The sequence below is a fragment of the Strongylocentrotus purpuratus genome, unplaced genomic scaffold (genome assembly GCF_000002235.5).
Source record: "Strongylocentrotus purpuratus isolate Spur 01 unplaced genomic scaffold, Spur_5.0 spur5_scaffold_15, whole genome shotgun sequence".
Classification (NCBI taxonomy): Eukaryota; Metazoa; Echinodermata; class Echinoidea; order Camarodonta; family Strongylocentrotidae; genus Strongylocentrotus; species Strongylocentrotus purpuratus.
The window spans coordinates 1,591,266-1,608,778 of record NW_022145600.1 but is presented as its reverse complement, the minus strand read 5'-3'; the positions used below and the strand labels follow the sequence as shown (position 1 = coordinate 1,608,778).

The following is a 17,513-nucleotide window of genomic DNA, read 5'->3' as shown; positions in this document are numbered from 1 at the left end:
AAAATTGGTAGTAGAACACAGAGAAATAAGATTAAATGGCTAATAGCCTAAACGTGTATAGTGGATCAGCTGGGTGAAGACCAAATGGGAATAGACTAATTGGGCAATAGACCAACTGGTTATAGATTAAACAGTAATTCACCTTACTATCAACCCTCAACTTGGGCCATTCAATATAATATGATTAATGAATAATTCATATATAAAAAATATATAAAACTAGATGGAACTTCGACTGCGCGCAGTCGAAATGATGCCTCCGTCATAGGGCAATTTACAAACCAAAACAGAAGAAATTTTTCAAATTCAAGTTCAATTGTAATCCATTAACAGGTTCTCAGAATATTGTAATTACAAGCAATTTCTCATATACATATATGACCCTTTGATCTTTGACCTCATGACCCTAACATCTACTCAGTTCATTGGCTCTGCAAGATGTCCCGAGTTAAATAGTAATCCATCTGTCAGTTCTAATGAGAATGTGTTCACAAGGTCTTTTTGCATACATAATGAGCCCATGACCTTTGACCTTTGACCTCATGACCAAAGAATCTACTCAGTTCATTGGCTCTGCAAGATGCATACATGATCTAAGTTTGGCAGGAATCCATCAATCTGTTCTAATGATAATGCGATCACAGCTATTTTTGCATACATAATGAGCCGCATGACCTTTGACCTTGACCTCATGACCCCAAAATCTAATCAGTTCATCAGCTTCGCAAGTAACATACATGACCTAAGTTTGGCAGGAATCCTTCAATCGGTTCTTGAGATAACGCGATCACGAGCAATTTTTGCATACATAATGAGCCCTGTGACCTTTGACCTTTGACCTCGTGACCCTAAAATCTATTCAGTTCATCGGCTCTGCAAGATACATACATGACCAAAGTTTGGCAGGAATCCATCAATCGGTTATTTGGATAACGCGATCACAAGCTGTTTTTGCATACATAATGAGCCCTGTGACCTTTGACCTTTGACCTCATGACCCCAAAATCTAATCAGTTCATCGGCTCTGCAAGATACATACATGACCAAAGTTTGGCAGGAATCCATCAATCGGTTATTTGGATAACGCGATCACGAGCTGTTTTTGCATACATAATGAGCCCTGTGACCTTTGACCTTTGACCTCGTGACCCCAAAATCTAATCAGTTCATCGGCTCTGCAAGATACATACATGACCAAAGTTTGGCAGGAATCCATCAATCGGTTCTTCAGATAACGCGATCACGAGAACGGGACGTACGGACGTACGGATGTACGGACGTACGGACGGACGGACGGACAACCAGAAAACATAATGCCTTCGGCTACTTCGTAACGGAGGCATAAAAAGCAACATAGAAAAGAAACAACTTTCTCAAACAAGGTATTTACTTGTGACCACACACCTTATTCTTTTCATACTTGAGAACACATTCATGTAAAATCTCTCTCCTTCTCTTACCAAATTAAATATTAGTTCTTGATGTCTTCTCATGCTACCCATGAATATCTAGAAACCCACTGATCTACACTTGTCAACCCATTAGACTTTACATACTTATTCCTATCTTAAATAATTTCAAGCTTAAACCATCGATGTTACTAGTTACCACCTTATCAGGGTTTTAGTATACCAGTATTCAATATCTAATATATTTTAGTATATTAAGCAAATATTAATCGACTACGAGGGTAATGGTAGTAGTACTACTACTACTACTAGTAGTAAGCCCACTACTAGTACTAGTACTAGCAGTAGGCCTAGGCCTAACACAAGTAACAGGCACCACTGGCACTGGCTGTTGAACTTCCTGATCTGGGCCTGGATCTAGACTCCTGTTTACCATGGTATTTTCTAGACCTAGATCTAGGTCTACTCCTAGCAAGGCAGAAGATAAAGTATTCAACATCCTGGACTTTTGTGCTACACTTGTGCAAGCATAATCCTTAATGCTACCCTCTGACTTGTGTCCAGACACAGCCATTATGTCCCGGGAGGGATAACCAGCTTCATCTAAAATAGTGACGCTCATTGCTCTCAATCAGTGGTTGGTGTAGAGTGTTGAACAGTTGGCATTTTGGCTAATGGTTTTCATCATTTTGCTCAAAGTGTTCTTGCCCAATGGACAGTTATCATACCAAACATTAGTTTTCGGAGCTTTAGGCCTAGATCTATTTGGTTTCTGCCAGAACCAGCTACATTTGGAATTGAGCTTGGCTTTGTACTTCAGCATTGATTCCACAGGACAGTTTGGATTCGTAGGTATTCCAAACATCCTTCCACCTTGGCTGGTGCTGTCATCATCGCGATGATTTTTTGTGAATTTGTCAGCAATGCTGAAATAACGACGGCCGTCGACTTTTTAAGTCATTAGGTGTCAGATCACAAAGATTCTCCATCCCCCGGTTCGCAAAATATACCATGATATCCACAAACACTTTGTGCTGCAGTCCTTCGGGTGTTTCTGAGTCGAGACTTTCTTGGATCAACTTCATGTCAGCTGTACTAACTGGTGTGTGATGTTTTACATTTGCTTTACCCTCAGATTTCAGTTGTGAAATAACTGATTTGAATACTCTTTCAGACTTTGAGACAGCTTTGTCTTTAACAATGTCGAGTTCATGTGATGACAAGAAATTTTTCTGAAGGCCGTATCTCATTGCTTGCATTGACTTCTTTGAATAAAGATCTCCATTTCGATTTCTTGCTCCTGCATAGAATTTACAAAGAAGACTGTCGAGAAGTTTAATATCTTGTCCCAAATTTTCAATATGTTCAACCTTCATTTCCATCAGAAAATCTGTAAAAACCTTCGAAACATATTTGATTTGTCTTCTAGTATTAGTACTGTCAGCATTATCCAGCATATTATTCATTTGTTCATCGGTAAGAAGTTGAAACCTCGGGTGCTCCCGCGCATCACTCATGATGATCGTTGAAGCCTAAAAAGGCTAAACAAAACGGGATCCAAAGGCAAAGTCAACAAAAATACTTACAATGATATAAATCCATCATTCTCAGTAGTCTATAATCCAATATTATCCAAATGACAAATGTTTAGAAGCAAACAAAAGTCTAGATCTAGGCCCAGCTACAGCGAGGCATAAGAAACTAAGTAAGACGCAAGTCGTGCCGCCAAAAAATTGTAAGTGGTTTTAATATGTTTTGCTTTTGTCGCGCACTAATGATATGCATCGATTGCGCTTAATTTCAGCGCATTTGTTTCATGTTTACGCGATTTTAGGTTCAAAGCACAACATGCATACATGTAATAAAGTTGATGCGCGTGTATTTGACTTTTCAAATGCTTTAAATTAAGCGTCGTTGACTTGTACTAGTTTAACACTGGCATTTTGCGTAACCTACTTTGCTATAGGATTGTATGGGCAAATGGGGTAGCAGCAAAAAATTACTTTACAAAAGTCTCGAGATCTCAGGTAGATAGTACTTGTCTATACCTTTTTCGTGCTCTGTACAATCGCAATGCAACAAACTATACATGAGGGATATAATTTAATATATTTTAGTTTTAGTATATTCACTTACAGAATTAAGCACAGTGGGCATGAAACCTCTTACAACACTACCCACTCTCATAAGCAGACTAGCTTGGTTGTCTTTACTTGCATCTACAGTTTCTACACCACCAATGGCACCCCTCTCCCCCGTTCCACCTCTATCGGCCCCTCCTTGCCCCTCTCCAGTGGATTCTGTATTACCTTTATCATTTTGCTGGAGGCATGACCCACTTTGAGAAGCTGTATTCCCTGTGCTTATGCCTTCTTTAATCTCGCTTAAACTAATTGGGTCGGTAGCACGAGCATCACAAGCATCCGTAGGATCAACAACAGTGGATGATAAAGTGTACGGTGTACCTGAGAGATCCTCCTCTTCTGTGGGAGCCTTGAAACAGTCGGTTCGGTCACTGTTCTTGTTGAATGCCCTAGAATCTATAACTGGACTCAGGTTATTTTGTTTGCCATGATTATCTTGCTCTGATTCACTTGGAATATTCATCCGCTCCTCCTCTCCCTTCCCCACCTCTCTTCTCTTCATCTTGTCATCTTCCTTCATCCCACCAGCAGCCTCTATTCCAGTCAACCTGACATCTCTTGGGCGAACGCTGCCATCTCTTGGAGGAACGCTGACACTAACTGCACCAGCATCCATTGCAGATGATGAGTTGCTAGGCAACATGTTTTGAGCAAGCTCCTCTGCTTCTCCGGACGCTCCTCTTTGCATCTGAGCCGATCGTCCTTCTGGGGGTGGACTGGTATTGCACTCATCCGATTTGGATTCATCATGCCTCTCCTGTAGGTCACGGCCGGGGCTACTAGCTGCTGAACCTCCCGTCTCTCTTGCTTGTGGCGTCGGTAGTGAAGCACCTAAAGGAGGCTGCTGTCAAGGACAAAAGAAGAGGTAAGACTGACAACTATGAAAACGTCCTATACTTTTTTTAAAGTTATTATAATTTATTATTATAATTGTAACTTCCTGAAAATCATGCTTCAGAATGATCTTTTCTTCAAGAAAATCGAAATACCTTATTTCTTGGTATTGCCCCAGATATTTACAGTTTGCCAAAGTAGTATGCAGAACATACAGGAACATAAATACACAATAATGCACAAAGTTAATAAAGATGTGCAGTTCCTACCTGTCCAGGATTCTCATCCACTCTAGAATTGTTGACCTCTTTCTTGGCACCTTAATAACACAAATAGAAAAGAAATGAGGATTTCTAAAGATGCATGCATAGATGCCACGATAAACCATATATAAATATCACAGGAGCAAAACAAATGACACAAGCACTGTGCACTCCATTACATTTCTAATAGTTTAACATCCAGATACATGAGCATGGGTTCCTTTGCTGTATGCAGTTATTTTTTGTTGTTGCCAGCACATGCTGCCAGGTACAGAACAGTATAATAATAATATTTTCATACTGGAATCCCAGCAATTAATCATGAGGACATGTGCATCTATCTTCATATAATGTACAGTACTATGATAAAATACATGTGTATTAACAAGTTTTCCTTTACCCGACTGCTAAGAAAGCATGAGTATGCTTATAAGTAAAATAAGTAACCAAAAGACCGACGGCTTTAAGTCCTCTCCAAGGGACTTGGTAATCAGGAGTAATGCCTTATCAAAGGACACTAGTGCATCAACTTCCTTTAGAACCACTCTACCCCTGAGCCATTGCACCTTCTCTTGGTAAAGCATATCTATCAAAAATATCAAAACAGCTAGAATGTTGTTGCATCTAATAGGCTCTACGTCAATGACTTCATTTTCAAGGGGTCTAGATAACTAGAGAAATTTATCTGGGCTTCTTATTTTATAGGGGTTTGTAGACCAATTACATGTATGGTGTCCATACATGTATGTCCCAGAGGACCCCTGTTAAAGTCAGGCCTGGCTTGTCAATATTGAAATAACACTGATAAACATGATTCCTCTTACCCTTGCGCTGGACATCTTTCTCTTCTGCTCTTGACGGATAATCAGGTGTGACAGATGCTTCTGCTTCAGGATGTCTCTGCTGAGGATCACATGCTGATGGAGAATAACAGAGTAAGAACATGAGTGTATACTACAGTCAAACCTGTCTTTCAGGTCATCTCTCTATTACAACTACATTGTACCTGTCTATGGGTGCGTTTATTGAATAAATTTTTGCCTAGAATCAGGTTTCTCAAACGTCTTTCAGGCAAATTTTGAAGGTGATAAACACAAAGCCTTTTTTAGACGTCTTTAGATATGGGCATATTTAAAGACGCAAAAAGGTGTGTTTTGAATGTGACATACAGCCAGAATCACGTTTCTGAGAGCTGTTTTGAACCCCACATACAAATCGGACCTTCCCAGGTTAATTTCCGGTTCGGAGGCTAGCGCGCGCCATGTGCTGTGTGCAAGCGTGTGTGTGTAGTTGACCTCCGAGAAACTGTCTGCTTCCCGGGTCAAACGGCGCAATGCAGCTGCGCAGAGACAAGGCCTTTATTTGTTTGAATCGTGAAGAGACGATAAACGCTACATCCCTTAAATCACTTTCGTATAGTGGGGTTCGATAGTGGGGTTCGATATGTACATACCTAGTGGCAAGACCCGATAAACGCACCCAATAATGGTCATCTATGTGTAGATAAACCTGTTAAGAGAGGCAACTATTATTTGTCTACAGTGTGGTCACTTGTTTTCCCCTTGGACGGGCTTAAAGCCACATGTACATGTAGTAGTCAGTGCATGGCCATATGTATTGCATCATAATTTGATGACACCAGAGGGAGTGTTTCACAAAGACTAAGATCGACTTTAAGTTGGACTTAACTATGGCAGACCATAGATGCCACTGGTTGTTCTAACCTTGATGATCTTTAGATAATATTTTTTCTTTGATAATGAATTATCAACAAATGTAAATTCTGTAGATTTGTGACCATGATTTGTACGTCCCTTGAGAGACCAATTATGCCAGTAAATGGTGAGAGCAAAAATCAGCAAAAAGTGGCATGAACGGCCTGCCATAGTTAAGTCCAACTTAAAGTCAATCTTAGTCTTTGTGAAACACTCCCCAGATTTGGTAGAATTACCAATTAATGTGTGCACATGTTCTCTCAGGCAGCCAACCCGTTGCCATACCAGAAAACACTCCAGCTTGCCTTCATATCTCTATGGTGAGGGCAGTATACTATGAAAATTACTTATATATGTAGTCAGGGCACAGTGCATTATACAAAATGTTTAGAATACAGAAGATAAACCATCCAGTGTATCAAGGATTAGTTAAATACTGTACCTGGAGGTGACGGACTATGCTGTTGTTTCGCTTGAATCGGATTCATCTGAGCACTTTGAAAGCTTGACCCTGAAGCCACATTCTGAGATGGTACTGAGGGACTAGATCGCAACTCTGTCCAAAAAAAAGGTGGTAGAAGTAAGAAATTATTGCCCTTCCAAAAAAGATGTTGTGCCTCGCAGCAACTCAAGACTATGCCCAAGTTTACTGTTCTCAAAGAAATATGATTTGACAACAGTCTCACCAAACCAGCCTACATTGCAGAAATAGATACCCTTGCAGTTCTGATAAAATATAGTTTGAGAGCTTTTAAAATCTTTGGATTCTCCTGTGAAAGGATATTGTATTACGAATGTCTTATGTGAAGGACTACACTTTAAGTGTCTCATATTTAAAATTAAAATTAGAAACAGCTGAGAACCCAATTCTAATTCTCCAGCTAAATTTAATCCGGCATATGTTATATACATTAAGTACACATCATAGGAAAGAAACTGTGCCCCCTCCCCCTGTACCTCTAAAGATCCTATCAGATGAAAATACAACTTTATATATGGAAAGCTGAATGAACATAGAATTACAAATATAAAGAAATAACAAATATTTTCCCTTTCAGTATTGCTCAAAAGCATATAAAAACCACATTCTCCACATCCCTCCAAATTACAGGTCAACAGGGGTCAAATTTGCCGCAGTTACAATGACGACATAGCATGTGGACCTGATCAGCTCACCTATATAGCTGAGGTGATGAGCCATGCTTAATTAATGCAAAGTCATTGTGAATATTCTTACTCCACAAAAGATTATGTCATCAAGTCGGAGTTGATAGCTAGTTTTTAGGTCAACATCTTCTGATTTTTCGAGGCTTTAGACACTAAAATAGCATATGATTGATATTATTGCAATTTATGGCTCATAAGCTTTTTGTTGATATATAATTCATCTATTTCATTTTTCACTTCCGACCAGGTCTTTGAGTTCTCACATGATCACTCACCTGGCCCTTCCAGTTGATCAGCAAGTGTTGTTTTTCCCATCTCTCTCAGTGCCTCCACTAAGATATCATACCATCCCTCCCTCTTTGGAAGTTCCTCCATAAGTTCAGCTGCTGCAACCATAGCACCATCATTTCTACACCTCGCTCTGATCTGCTCCTATACGTACACAAACAAAACAGATACAATGGTTATTTGCATCAAGATACATTCTACTATAGCATACGCTACTATATATATATAGAAGTATTATGGTCTATTGGATAACATCTCCAGACTGTGACCCACAAGGTACAGGGTTAAAAATAAAAATTCTTTCAACATCCATAACAGCATTGGCAAGACATTAATCTACATTTGCCACACTCGACCCAGGTGTAAAAAGTGGGAACTTGGTAAGATTTATTCCTTTCCCACACTGAGCACTACTGTTGCCAGAGCTGGGGGTGTTACATGAAACAATTAGTCGGTGGTTTTCACCGACTAATATCATTTTCACCGACAATTCTATTGCCACTGATTAATTTCCAGGTCTGTGATTGTTCAAATTTAGTCAGCACTGACAGTTGTCGGGGGACAAATGTTGATGATTTCCCTTTTTTTACAAACATATACAGCTATGATGTTAAAGAAAAGTGCAGTAATAATATCCTTATACAAGAATGAAATATTATTATTATTATTACTATCATTCTAGCAAGTGTGGAGAAATGATGTGAATTCTTTAGCCCATTGGAAACTAAGCCCGAATTAAGCCAGCTAAGAGAAAGGGGAGACTCATATTGAGTTGTTCATATCACTTACCTTACTTACACATATGACTGAGGCATTGGAGAAAGGGTAGTCTCAAATTAAGTTTTTCACATCACTTACCTTACACATTTGACTGAGACATCAGAGCAAAGTGAAAGATGGGAAAATCTCAAACCAAGTAATTTTTTTATATTTATATCACTTACCTTACGCATTTGACTAAGGCAAGTGAGAAGAGGGAGAATCTCAGACGGATCTACCATCTGCAAATCTCTCATCATCCCGTTTAACCGTCTCTTTCTTTCTCTATCCTCACTCCTAGCCATGATGCCAATGCACATACCATCCAAAGCTCAAAGCTGTAAATAGAAAAAAGTGAAAGTAAAAACCTTCACAGTAGAAATAATGGAACAAAGTTTGTGTATACATGTAAATCAAGGGTACAAGTCAAGGGAAGGCCTGCATGAGTATCATAGTTAAAGCTTGTTCACAAAAGAGGAGGCAAAGCTGAACAGCCTGTTTACGGCAGCAGTCCATTTCTTTGCTTGAATGGCAGGTGGAGATAAATGAGGTAGCTGCACACAACACAGGTCCTGTATGGTACTCACCTGTTTGTGTGTCATAAGATTCAGAAATGTGAAGCACATTACACACATTGTGTAATAGGTAATGATAATAATATAATAATAATCATAAAAATAATAATCTGTTGTATCACAATTTACACCTAATACTAAATTTCTAAGCACTTATCCTTTTAATCATTATTACCCCAGTCATTGGATTTAATTGCTAATCTGCACATGATAGTGCGTACTCTCCGCTCCCTGGGAAGTATTCCGGGTACCCATTCAACACCTGGGTGGAGAGTGGCAAATGTTGATCAATGTCTTGCCAAAGGACTTTAGTGTCGCAGTGGGACTCAAACCGCTAACGATATGATCCACAGTCTGGCAACGTATTCACGAGATCATGATACCTGTGCAGTAGTACAGTACAGTATCGTTAAAAACAAACACCAGATACAGTATGTGAACAAACTTTTGTTACATTTGTAGATCATCATGTATTATGCCCATGCGTCTAAGTGCTCACCAGTGCATTTATAACAGCAATAATAATAATAAACATTATATTACATTTCTATAGCACTTCTAGTACAAGAGTGTACGACTTGAAAATCGATAGGTGTTGCTCCCATGCACAAGGTAATACTTGTGGCAATGAATACCCTCTACCTACAAAATGCTGACTTTAAAGGTAAAGACCAGTATTGGAAACGCCCCAATTTCAAATAATGAAATGGAAGCTCTTATTACCGATCATGTGAAAGAATATATTTTGACTAATACATGATGATAAAAAATTTGCCGGGAAACCGCCTACTAATTGATATATTTGGTAAATTAGTTTATCCGATGGTCTGTGAGAGATAAACGCATGTGTCGCGCACGTGTGCGTATAGTCCCACATCTTTCTGTGTACAGTGCTTGTAACTTTAAAAGGACTGGGCCAAGTTTCTTATCATTTTGATGATTCCAGAACCTTGCAGTACACACCAATACTTATATGCTAGATGATCAACCTTTTCTGATCCATTCCACAACGTTTCTTTCACAATGCAATCGCATATCTATAACTGGTCTTTAGCTTTAATAAATGAAGATGATGATGAATGATCTAGCAACGTACCGCTACAGAATTTCACCCCAATTGCAAGTTGCCAGTCATTAATTTATACTTGAAACTTTTTTTTTTTCATGTGGCAATTTTTGGAGTAGTTCACAACATCAAGTATGAACGAGCCAAGTCTGAAACTTAAATGATTGTTCACATAATGTCGCACTTGAGTAGACCACAGCATTTTTGTTACTATGACGAAAGCGTACTATATATTGCTTCTGTATCTACAATACACAGACAATGAGCACACACAGGACCTTAATTGTTTCACACAGCTACCGGTACCCTTTTTTGGTGCATGCATCCCCACTTGCCGTTCAATACGTTTTTGTTTGTTTAAATGCCAAGTTAGATAACCTTGGTCGTGATGATTTCCTGTGTCATATGTGAACAGGCAAGCACTTAATTATGCAGAGCCTAGAATACTCAGGAGAGAGTGTGAACATGTGTGCCAGACAACTACAAGGGAATTTACCAGGAAGGTCATGTCAAAGTTTTCATCCTGTTGTGGACATCAGCACTCCCATTGTTTCTATATAAAGTGGGGAAAATCTGGAGAAATGTTCATTTCCGAGGCTTCAACAAATATTGTGTGGGAGAGTAAGAGGGACATGCCTATGATAATATGTACTGGAATGTTGATTAGTGCAAAGCATTGGAGTGAACTTTACAGAGAAAAAAAATATACGTCTAGTTTCAACTAATTTAAAATGCAAAAGCTGCTTTAAAGGGATAGTTGAGTTCTGTTTTAAAACCGCAAATGCCTTCAAAGTGCATGGTTATTGCTCTTATTCTTATCTATGACATATCTAGTGCTCTTTTAGAACCTACAATTGCTATGAAGGTAATTTTAGACCCCAAAATGTGCAATTTAGCTAATACGATCAAACCAATTCAGCTCCACTTTCAAAAAAATATGATGACCGTTAATTAATTATTTAATTAAAAATAACAATACATGGGCCAGCTGGTTGTGCGTAATACAACCAACACGAAAATACCAACAAAAAAGCCAACATCTGCATTGGCTGAAATACAACGTAGAAGGCGCTATTTCGTTTTTTTTCAACGGCTTTTTCAAATTATCTAATATTTGTGGGAGTACACAAGTATTAGAAATCAATATATTTATGGATATTTCAGCCGTCTCTGAACCGATTTTGATCAAACAAAGATGATTTTGTCATTTAAATTGTATGTTTTTTCAAATTTGACACTCAGTTTTGTGTAGCGCCCTCAACTATCCCTTTAAAAAACTGTTCTCTCTTTCTTTTATTCACCTATTGTGCAGCTATGAATCTATGAATAGGAGTCAGAGTGGTTTAAATCATTTGACTGGGAATGCAAAAGTCATGGATTCATTCATATCTTCATTGCTCCTCTCCACCAAAGTTTCAAATGAGTAACCCAGTAGGATGTGAACGTCCCTGTGGTTGGGATATATAGCATACCGGTATGTGGCATTATGTACACCTGCGAAAAGGTTGCAGAGCTATATAGCTGGAAGGCTCCCAAGTCGGGTTGGAGAATATGCACTATAAGTGCAGAATCACAACTAAATCCAATGACTGGGGTATACAGTACAGTGTAAGGCGCTAAGATCATTTACTTAATTGCAAAGGTGCTACATAAAAATAAAATAAAATAATAAAATTAGTATTAAGACTATTATTATAAGAAGTAGTAGTAGAAGAAGGAGTAGAAAGAAGAAGTAGTAGTAGTAGTAGTAGTAGTAGTAAGAGTAGTACATGTTGTAGTATTTTTAACAGTATATAGTAGTAATAGTAGTAGTAGTAGTAGTAGTAGTATTGTTAACAGTAGCAGTAGTACTAGTAGTAGTGTAGTAGTACAGTCAAACCTGTATATAGCAACCACCTAAGGGAAACACAAAAAGTGGTCTTTGTAGACAGGTGGTACATGTTTCAATGAGAAACCATTTTCAAGTTGGTCTTTGTAGACAGGTGGCCTTTGGAGACAGGTGGTCACTAAAGCAGGTTTGACTGTAGTAGTAGTAGTAGTATTCACACGGATGCCCAGTGTCTAGATAAAAGTGTGCGAGAGAATTCACAATTTTCACAGATTTTTTCACAGGTTCATGCATGCACAGCCTTGGCATACCGGGTACCGGGTACCGGGTAAGCATTTTGTTGCAGTGCATTTCAGTCTGAGATCACCGAACAGTGCTTAACTTAAGCGTTGATCAACATAAACTCCTAAATGCAGACAGATTCTTATCAGCGGGCAAATTATGTCATAAACAGCTGAACTCATGTCACATCACATGGTACTTTGTAGGTAAACTTGTTATTGTTCAACAGGCTGCATACCATAAATGGCACAACCTAGCTACACACACAATGCAGGACAGCTACTGCGGGACTAAAAATCATGCACAGTGCCAAGGTGGCTAATCTTAGACTTTGATCAGAGTTTAGGCCTAGATTTTGCATGCGTATACACAACAAATAAGTCTAAATTTCTTCTTCTTTCTGCATGGTGAATGACCGCAGACAAATAGCTGATTATTCTGTCACTTTCAAAGGAGGTCAGCATTGCAGTAAAAATTTGCATGTTCATTCATTGATATTTGTTTCTTGATGATTTAATTGAATTATTTTGTTGAGGGTAAATAAAACCAAGACTAGCCCCCCCCCCCCCCTCCCCCCCCCCCCCCCCCCCCCCCCAACACACAAAGGTTTTGAATACTAGTTACTACAATGTACTATCCAAACCTTTGTGTCGGTGTTCTTGGTTTCATTTACACTCAATAAAATAATTCAATTCAATCATCAAGAAACAAATATTAATGCAATGTGCAATGCTGACTTCCTTTGAATATGACAGAATAATCAGCTACATGTATTGTAGTCCCTAGTAATAGTTGGCCTCGTGATGACATCCTGAGAGAGTCCATTCAGGGATAGGTTCCACCAACTACCAAGACCATTTCTGGATCCCTCATTGATTGAAATATTTTCTGTCTAACCTAGACTAGTTCATTGTCGTGATTGTTGCAACGTTGAACCTTGGCTTGCACTTGCGGCCTCGAGGAATAAAACAATCTTCTATAGTTATATAGTCTACTAGCTAGCCTATTAATATACTTGATTGTGTTATATGAAGTTAATTATAGGCCTAACTAGCTCATCACATTCTTCTTCTTCTTCTTCTTCAAGATAATCTGCCTCCTTCAATACTGAAGATTCTTGCAGATGCCATATACTCGGCCTGGTTGGGGTATTCAATTACCTGGCCTGGCCTGGCCTGGTTCACACGTCATAGAGACGAGTACGAGTGAGCTACATATGTAGACCTACGACTAGATCTATGTAACATAAATACAAACATTGTCTTTAGATCAAAACCTGTATTATACGTCACTACTACTGGTATTATTATTAACGTTTTTTTATATCCGACTCGAGGCTCAAGTCAAGAGTCAACTCAAGAGTCAATGCTCAATGATGTCAATGCAAATATGCAGTCTACAGACAGACACAGCTCAGTCTAGGCAGGGATATGTGAGTTAAATGGATATTCCGTCTCGAAAGAATTTCCCGAGGGAAAGATATTCAAGATTAACTTGGCTTAACAACAAGCAATGTAACCCTCTTCAGCCATCAAATCCATCAACAGCCGCCCTTATCAGACCACAGATGCCCTCTGGCAATCCAAATGTTACGAAATGTTACGCAACACGGTCTGCTTCCCTAAGCTCTCTAAACACTTGGTCGTAAAAAAAGGCTTTGAAGCCATGCGAGTCACCGAGAAAATGACGTCATACTCATGGAAGATGTATATAGCTATAACATATAAAATACAAAAATCGACAACTTATGGCACAATACAACCTTCTATTGGTTATCAAATGCTTTCGCTGTGCTCGGATAACTCTACTGAAGACGTAGCCATCTGAACAAGCGAAATCGACCAAGGAAATTGTGAGTTAGAGTGAATGCAAGTTTCTCATCATCATCGTGTTCTCTTCTAATTATTGACATTTTCCGAAAGTTTCCGAAATTTTTACATAGCTAGGAAGGTAGTCCATAAGTTTATCTCTTAAAATAACTAAATGAAATTGTGTTATATATTTGCGCATTTGGTTTAATGAGGGTTAGAAGTTGTCAATTCATCACCACTTTTCACCCTGAGTACGGGCAGGCGACGCGCAAGCCGCCGTGCTCGCTGGGCTGTACATGCTGCATGTTGTGGGAGGAAACACACATAGCTGCATTACTACCCTGGCCGTATATTAAAAATTGTGCTATTGATTCTCAACATTTCAAACACCACTGTACAAAACTCAACTGACTTCACTCAAAGTCAGTACTTTAGTGACGATTGATGACACCTAAAGAGCATTAAAATACAATTTGTTAAACTTTCCAATGTTAGAAAGAATAATTTAAAAATTAAAATCGTGAGTCTACTGTCAAACTTGCCGATCAACCGCATCGGTATAATTATGTGCATTTGTATGTCGTGAGTGTATTGACTATTCATGTATTCAAATGCTGCCTATTTACACGTACTGCAGTGCTAGTAGTCAATACGCATCAACTATCTATGTTTTGCTGGAGTGGCCTACGCATTCACGATGAAACCATTGATTTAACCATACGTTCTGGTTTGCTGCAACGATTAAGATTTTCCGTTGATGGAATTTCACACGTGCATATTAAACTTGTGTTGGTCTCCAACTTCCCATAAATTAAATCTTCCTCAAAACCAGTCAGAAAGTCTAAATCGTCGCCTAGCAAATACTCATCCCTACTGTATGCCGCCATTTTTGTTCATTGTTGATAGCAGCCGATGTGTATTTCCAACAATGCATTTCGCGAGCCCTATGTCACTCAGTTTTGGGAGTTAGATTTACGAGCTGTGCGGTCCGGGAGGGGGATTATGATAGGGGATTATGATAGGGGAAAAAAAGACTCGGTGCCTCGCAGTGCTTCAAAGGGCCCTCTTGGTACTTGGTACTTGGTTGGGTAATCCCTTTGGCAGCTCACTCAGGAAGCTATACTGGGATGGTAGGTGAGGCAAGTGACTACAAGGAGTGTCATGAATTGCTGGAATGGTGTGTGGACAAAGCACTTGTCAATTTACAGTAAAATATGCTAAGTCCAGTGCAAGTAAAAACCAAGCTAGTAAGCTTATATGATGTGAGAACCAACGGGGGGCTGCATCATTCTGATGGAGGGTAGAGCAGCCTCCTTGAAGTTGGTTATTCCTGTTGCATTGACTGCTGAGCCTGGCAGATGGTTCCAGATCCTTATTGCTCTTGGGTAGTATGAGAACTTGAAGGAGTCGATAGTTGCAACAGGAATTACATACTTCAGGTTGTGGTCATGTCTTCCGAAGTATGTAGCAGGGATAACAATAGTTGGTGCAGGTATGGGGACAAGTCGGTGATGGATCTTGTAGAGAAGGGTGCATTGGTCGAGGATTCGACGTGTGTGAAGCGTGTCCCACCCTAGAGCTGCCACAAGAGCTGATGGTGATGTGGTGTATCTGTAGTCACGGTACACAAAGCGAGCCGCTGTTCTTTGTACTTGCTCTAGCATTTTTGTGACCGTGACGCTGTGTGGGTTCCAAGCCTCCGAGGCATACTCCAATTGGGGGCGCACTAAGGCTGTGTAGGCCCTGGACTTTACATCCCTGGTACAGGGTGAGAGAGTCCTGCGAAGAAGACCTAGAGTATGGCTTGCTTTATGCCGGATGGTTTGGCAGTGCTTGTTCCAACGGAGATCAGCAGCAACCGTTACTCCAAGGTACTTGTACTCTTTCACTCTCGGAATCAGTCCATTTGACAGGTGGTATTCTCGGATGCTGGGAGTACGCTTCCGTGTGATGGTGAGGATAGCGCACTTTTTCACGTTGAAGTCCATCATCCAGTTTGAAGACCACCTGGACAGCTGTTGGAGATCGTCCTTTAGGATTTGATGGTCCTCAGGGCATCGAATCTCACGATAGAGGGTGCTGTCATCTGCGAAGAGACGCATTGTGGACTGGATGTTGTCTTGGATATCGTTGATATACAACAGGAAGAGGGTAGGGCCGATGACGGATCCCTGGGGGACTCCAGATGTTACATCCCTCCATGTTGATTTGGATCCATCAACTACGACTGCCTGTTGTCTATCAGTGAGGAGAGACATTATCCACTGGAGTGAGTCACCACTTATTCCATAGTACTGAAGTTTGGTTGACAGGAGAAGGTGTGGTACTCGATCAAATGCCTTCTTGAAGTCCAAGAAGATTATATCAGCTTGGCTACGCTGCTGTAGGATGGAGGACCAGTCGTGGACGGCTGTTGTCAATTGAGTGGTTGTTGACAACCCTCGTCGGAAGCCATGCTGTTAGATGGGGTATCCATTTAAACTCACATCTATCCCTGGTCTAGGCCTAGTAAACCGTAAACGAACTTAGTCTTTATGCAATGTTTGGTTCTAAATGTTTAGGCCTACATTATTATAAATATAAGCTTAATTTTGTTACCTAGACCTACATATGTATATGCCTGGCCTGGATCTGGAGAGACTTCTTGGAAACAATAGGCTCCTTCCTGAAATGTTCCGTCATAAATCGCTTGGTCTCAGCCTCAGCTCAGACTTGGGCAATCAGAGTGCAGTGTGGCAGTGGTATTCCGTAACACAAAGCTATTTTTGCCGTGACCTGTTCATGTATGTAGCATGCAATCCGTGCGCAGCGCGCGCTCACCGTTCCTTAATTAGGCGTAGGGCGTACAGCTGACGTCATACTAAGGTAGGGGTTTTCCCTTTTCCCCCATTCATATCAACACTACACGGTGGTACGCGCTGTGCTTGCCAGGAAAGGTTTTTTTTTTTTTTTAATTTAATTTAAAGGGGGAGGAAAGGGGGAGCTCAACTTACAGGAAGGGGTGCCTGAGCAATCAGAGCACGGGGTGTTAAAACAACTGGAAAAGTTGTCTGGCACTACGTTGTGCGCAGTGACATTTACTGAGCTAGTTCGGTAAAATCCATGTTCAGAGGAAGTGCCGGGCTTGGTTTCAGAAACTGAGGGAGCAATAATCATTAGAGAGAGGGAGAGAGAGAGAGAGAGAGAGAGATAGAGAGAGGGGGGGCATGAGACAGGCATTATCTTTTGAAAACGTGTTACGGATGGTGCATGTCGGGGTCAATTTGGCAAATCTTTGTCATTTATTCAGATGGAGAGGGGCTCTTGTTTTTTATAAGATGAGTTTCATTTTCAAAGTCCCCTTTCTCACAAGCAAAGGACCACAACTTTCCT

The 17,513-nt window shown here is 40.1% G+C and overlaps 1 protein-coding gene across 6 annotated transcripts in view; it reads right to left on the bottom strand.

Moving 5' to 3' along the window:
* Window positions 1–16,903, bottom strand: part of LOC100893128 (nucleolar and coiled-body phosphoprotein 1) — a 28,923-nt gene extending 12,020 nt beyond the window's left edge. For 4 of the 6 annotated variants that reach the window (XR_004064093.1, XR_004064096.1, XR_004064097.1 and 1 more), the window contains exons 1-7: window positions 16,750–16,903; window positions 8,765–8,917; window positions 7,808–7,964; window positions 6,808–6,921; window positions 5,475–5,567; window positions 4,657–4,706; window positions 3,719–4,397 (exon numbers count right to left, since the gene is read on the bottom strand). Coding sequence is in view for 1 of the 6 variants with exons in the window: in XM_030985322.1 (XP_030841182.1) it covers window positions 3,719–4,397; window positions 4,657–4,706; window positions 5,475–5,567; window positions 6,808–6,921; window positions 7,808–7,964; window positions 8,765–8,899 (1,228 nt within the window). In the remaining 5 variants the exon portion in view is untranslated. Of the gene's footprint in view, window positions 1–3,718; window positions 4,398–4,656; window positions 4,707–5,474; window positions 5,568–6,807; window positions 6,922–7,807; window positions 7,965–8,764; window positions 8,918–16,739 lie in introns of all 6 variants that reach the window. The other 2 variants (XR_004064094.1, XR_004064095.1) reach the window with 2 other exon arrangements.
* Window positions 16,904–17,513: the final 610 nt, after the last annotated feature.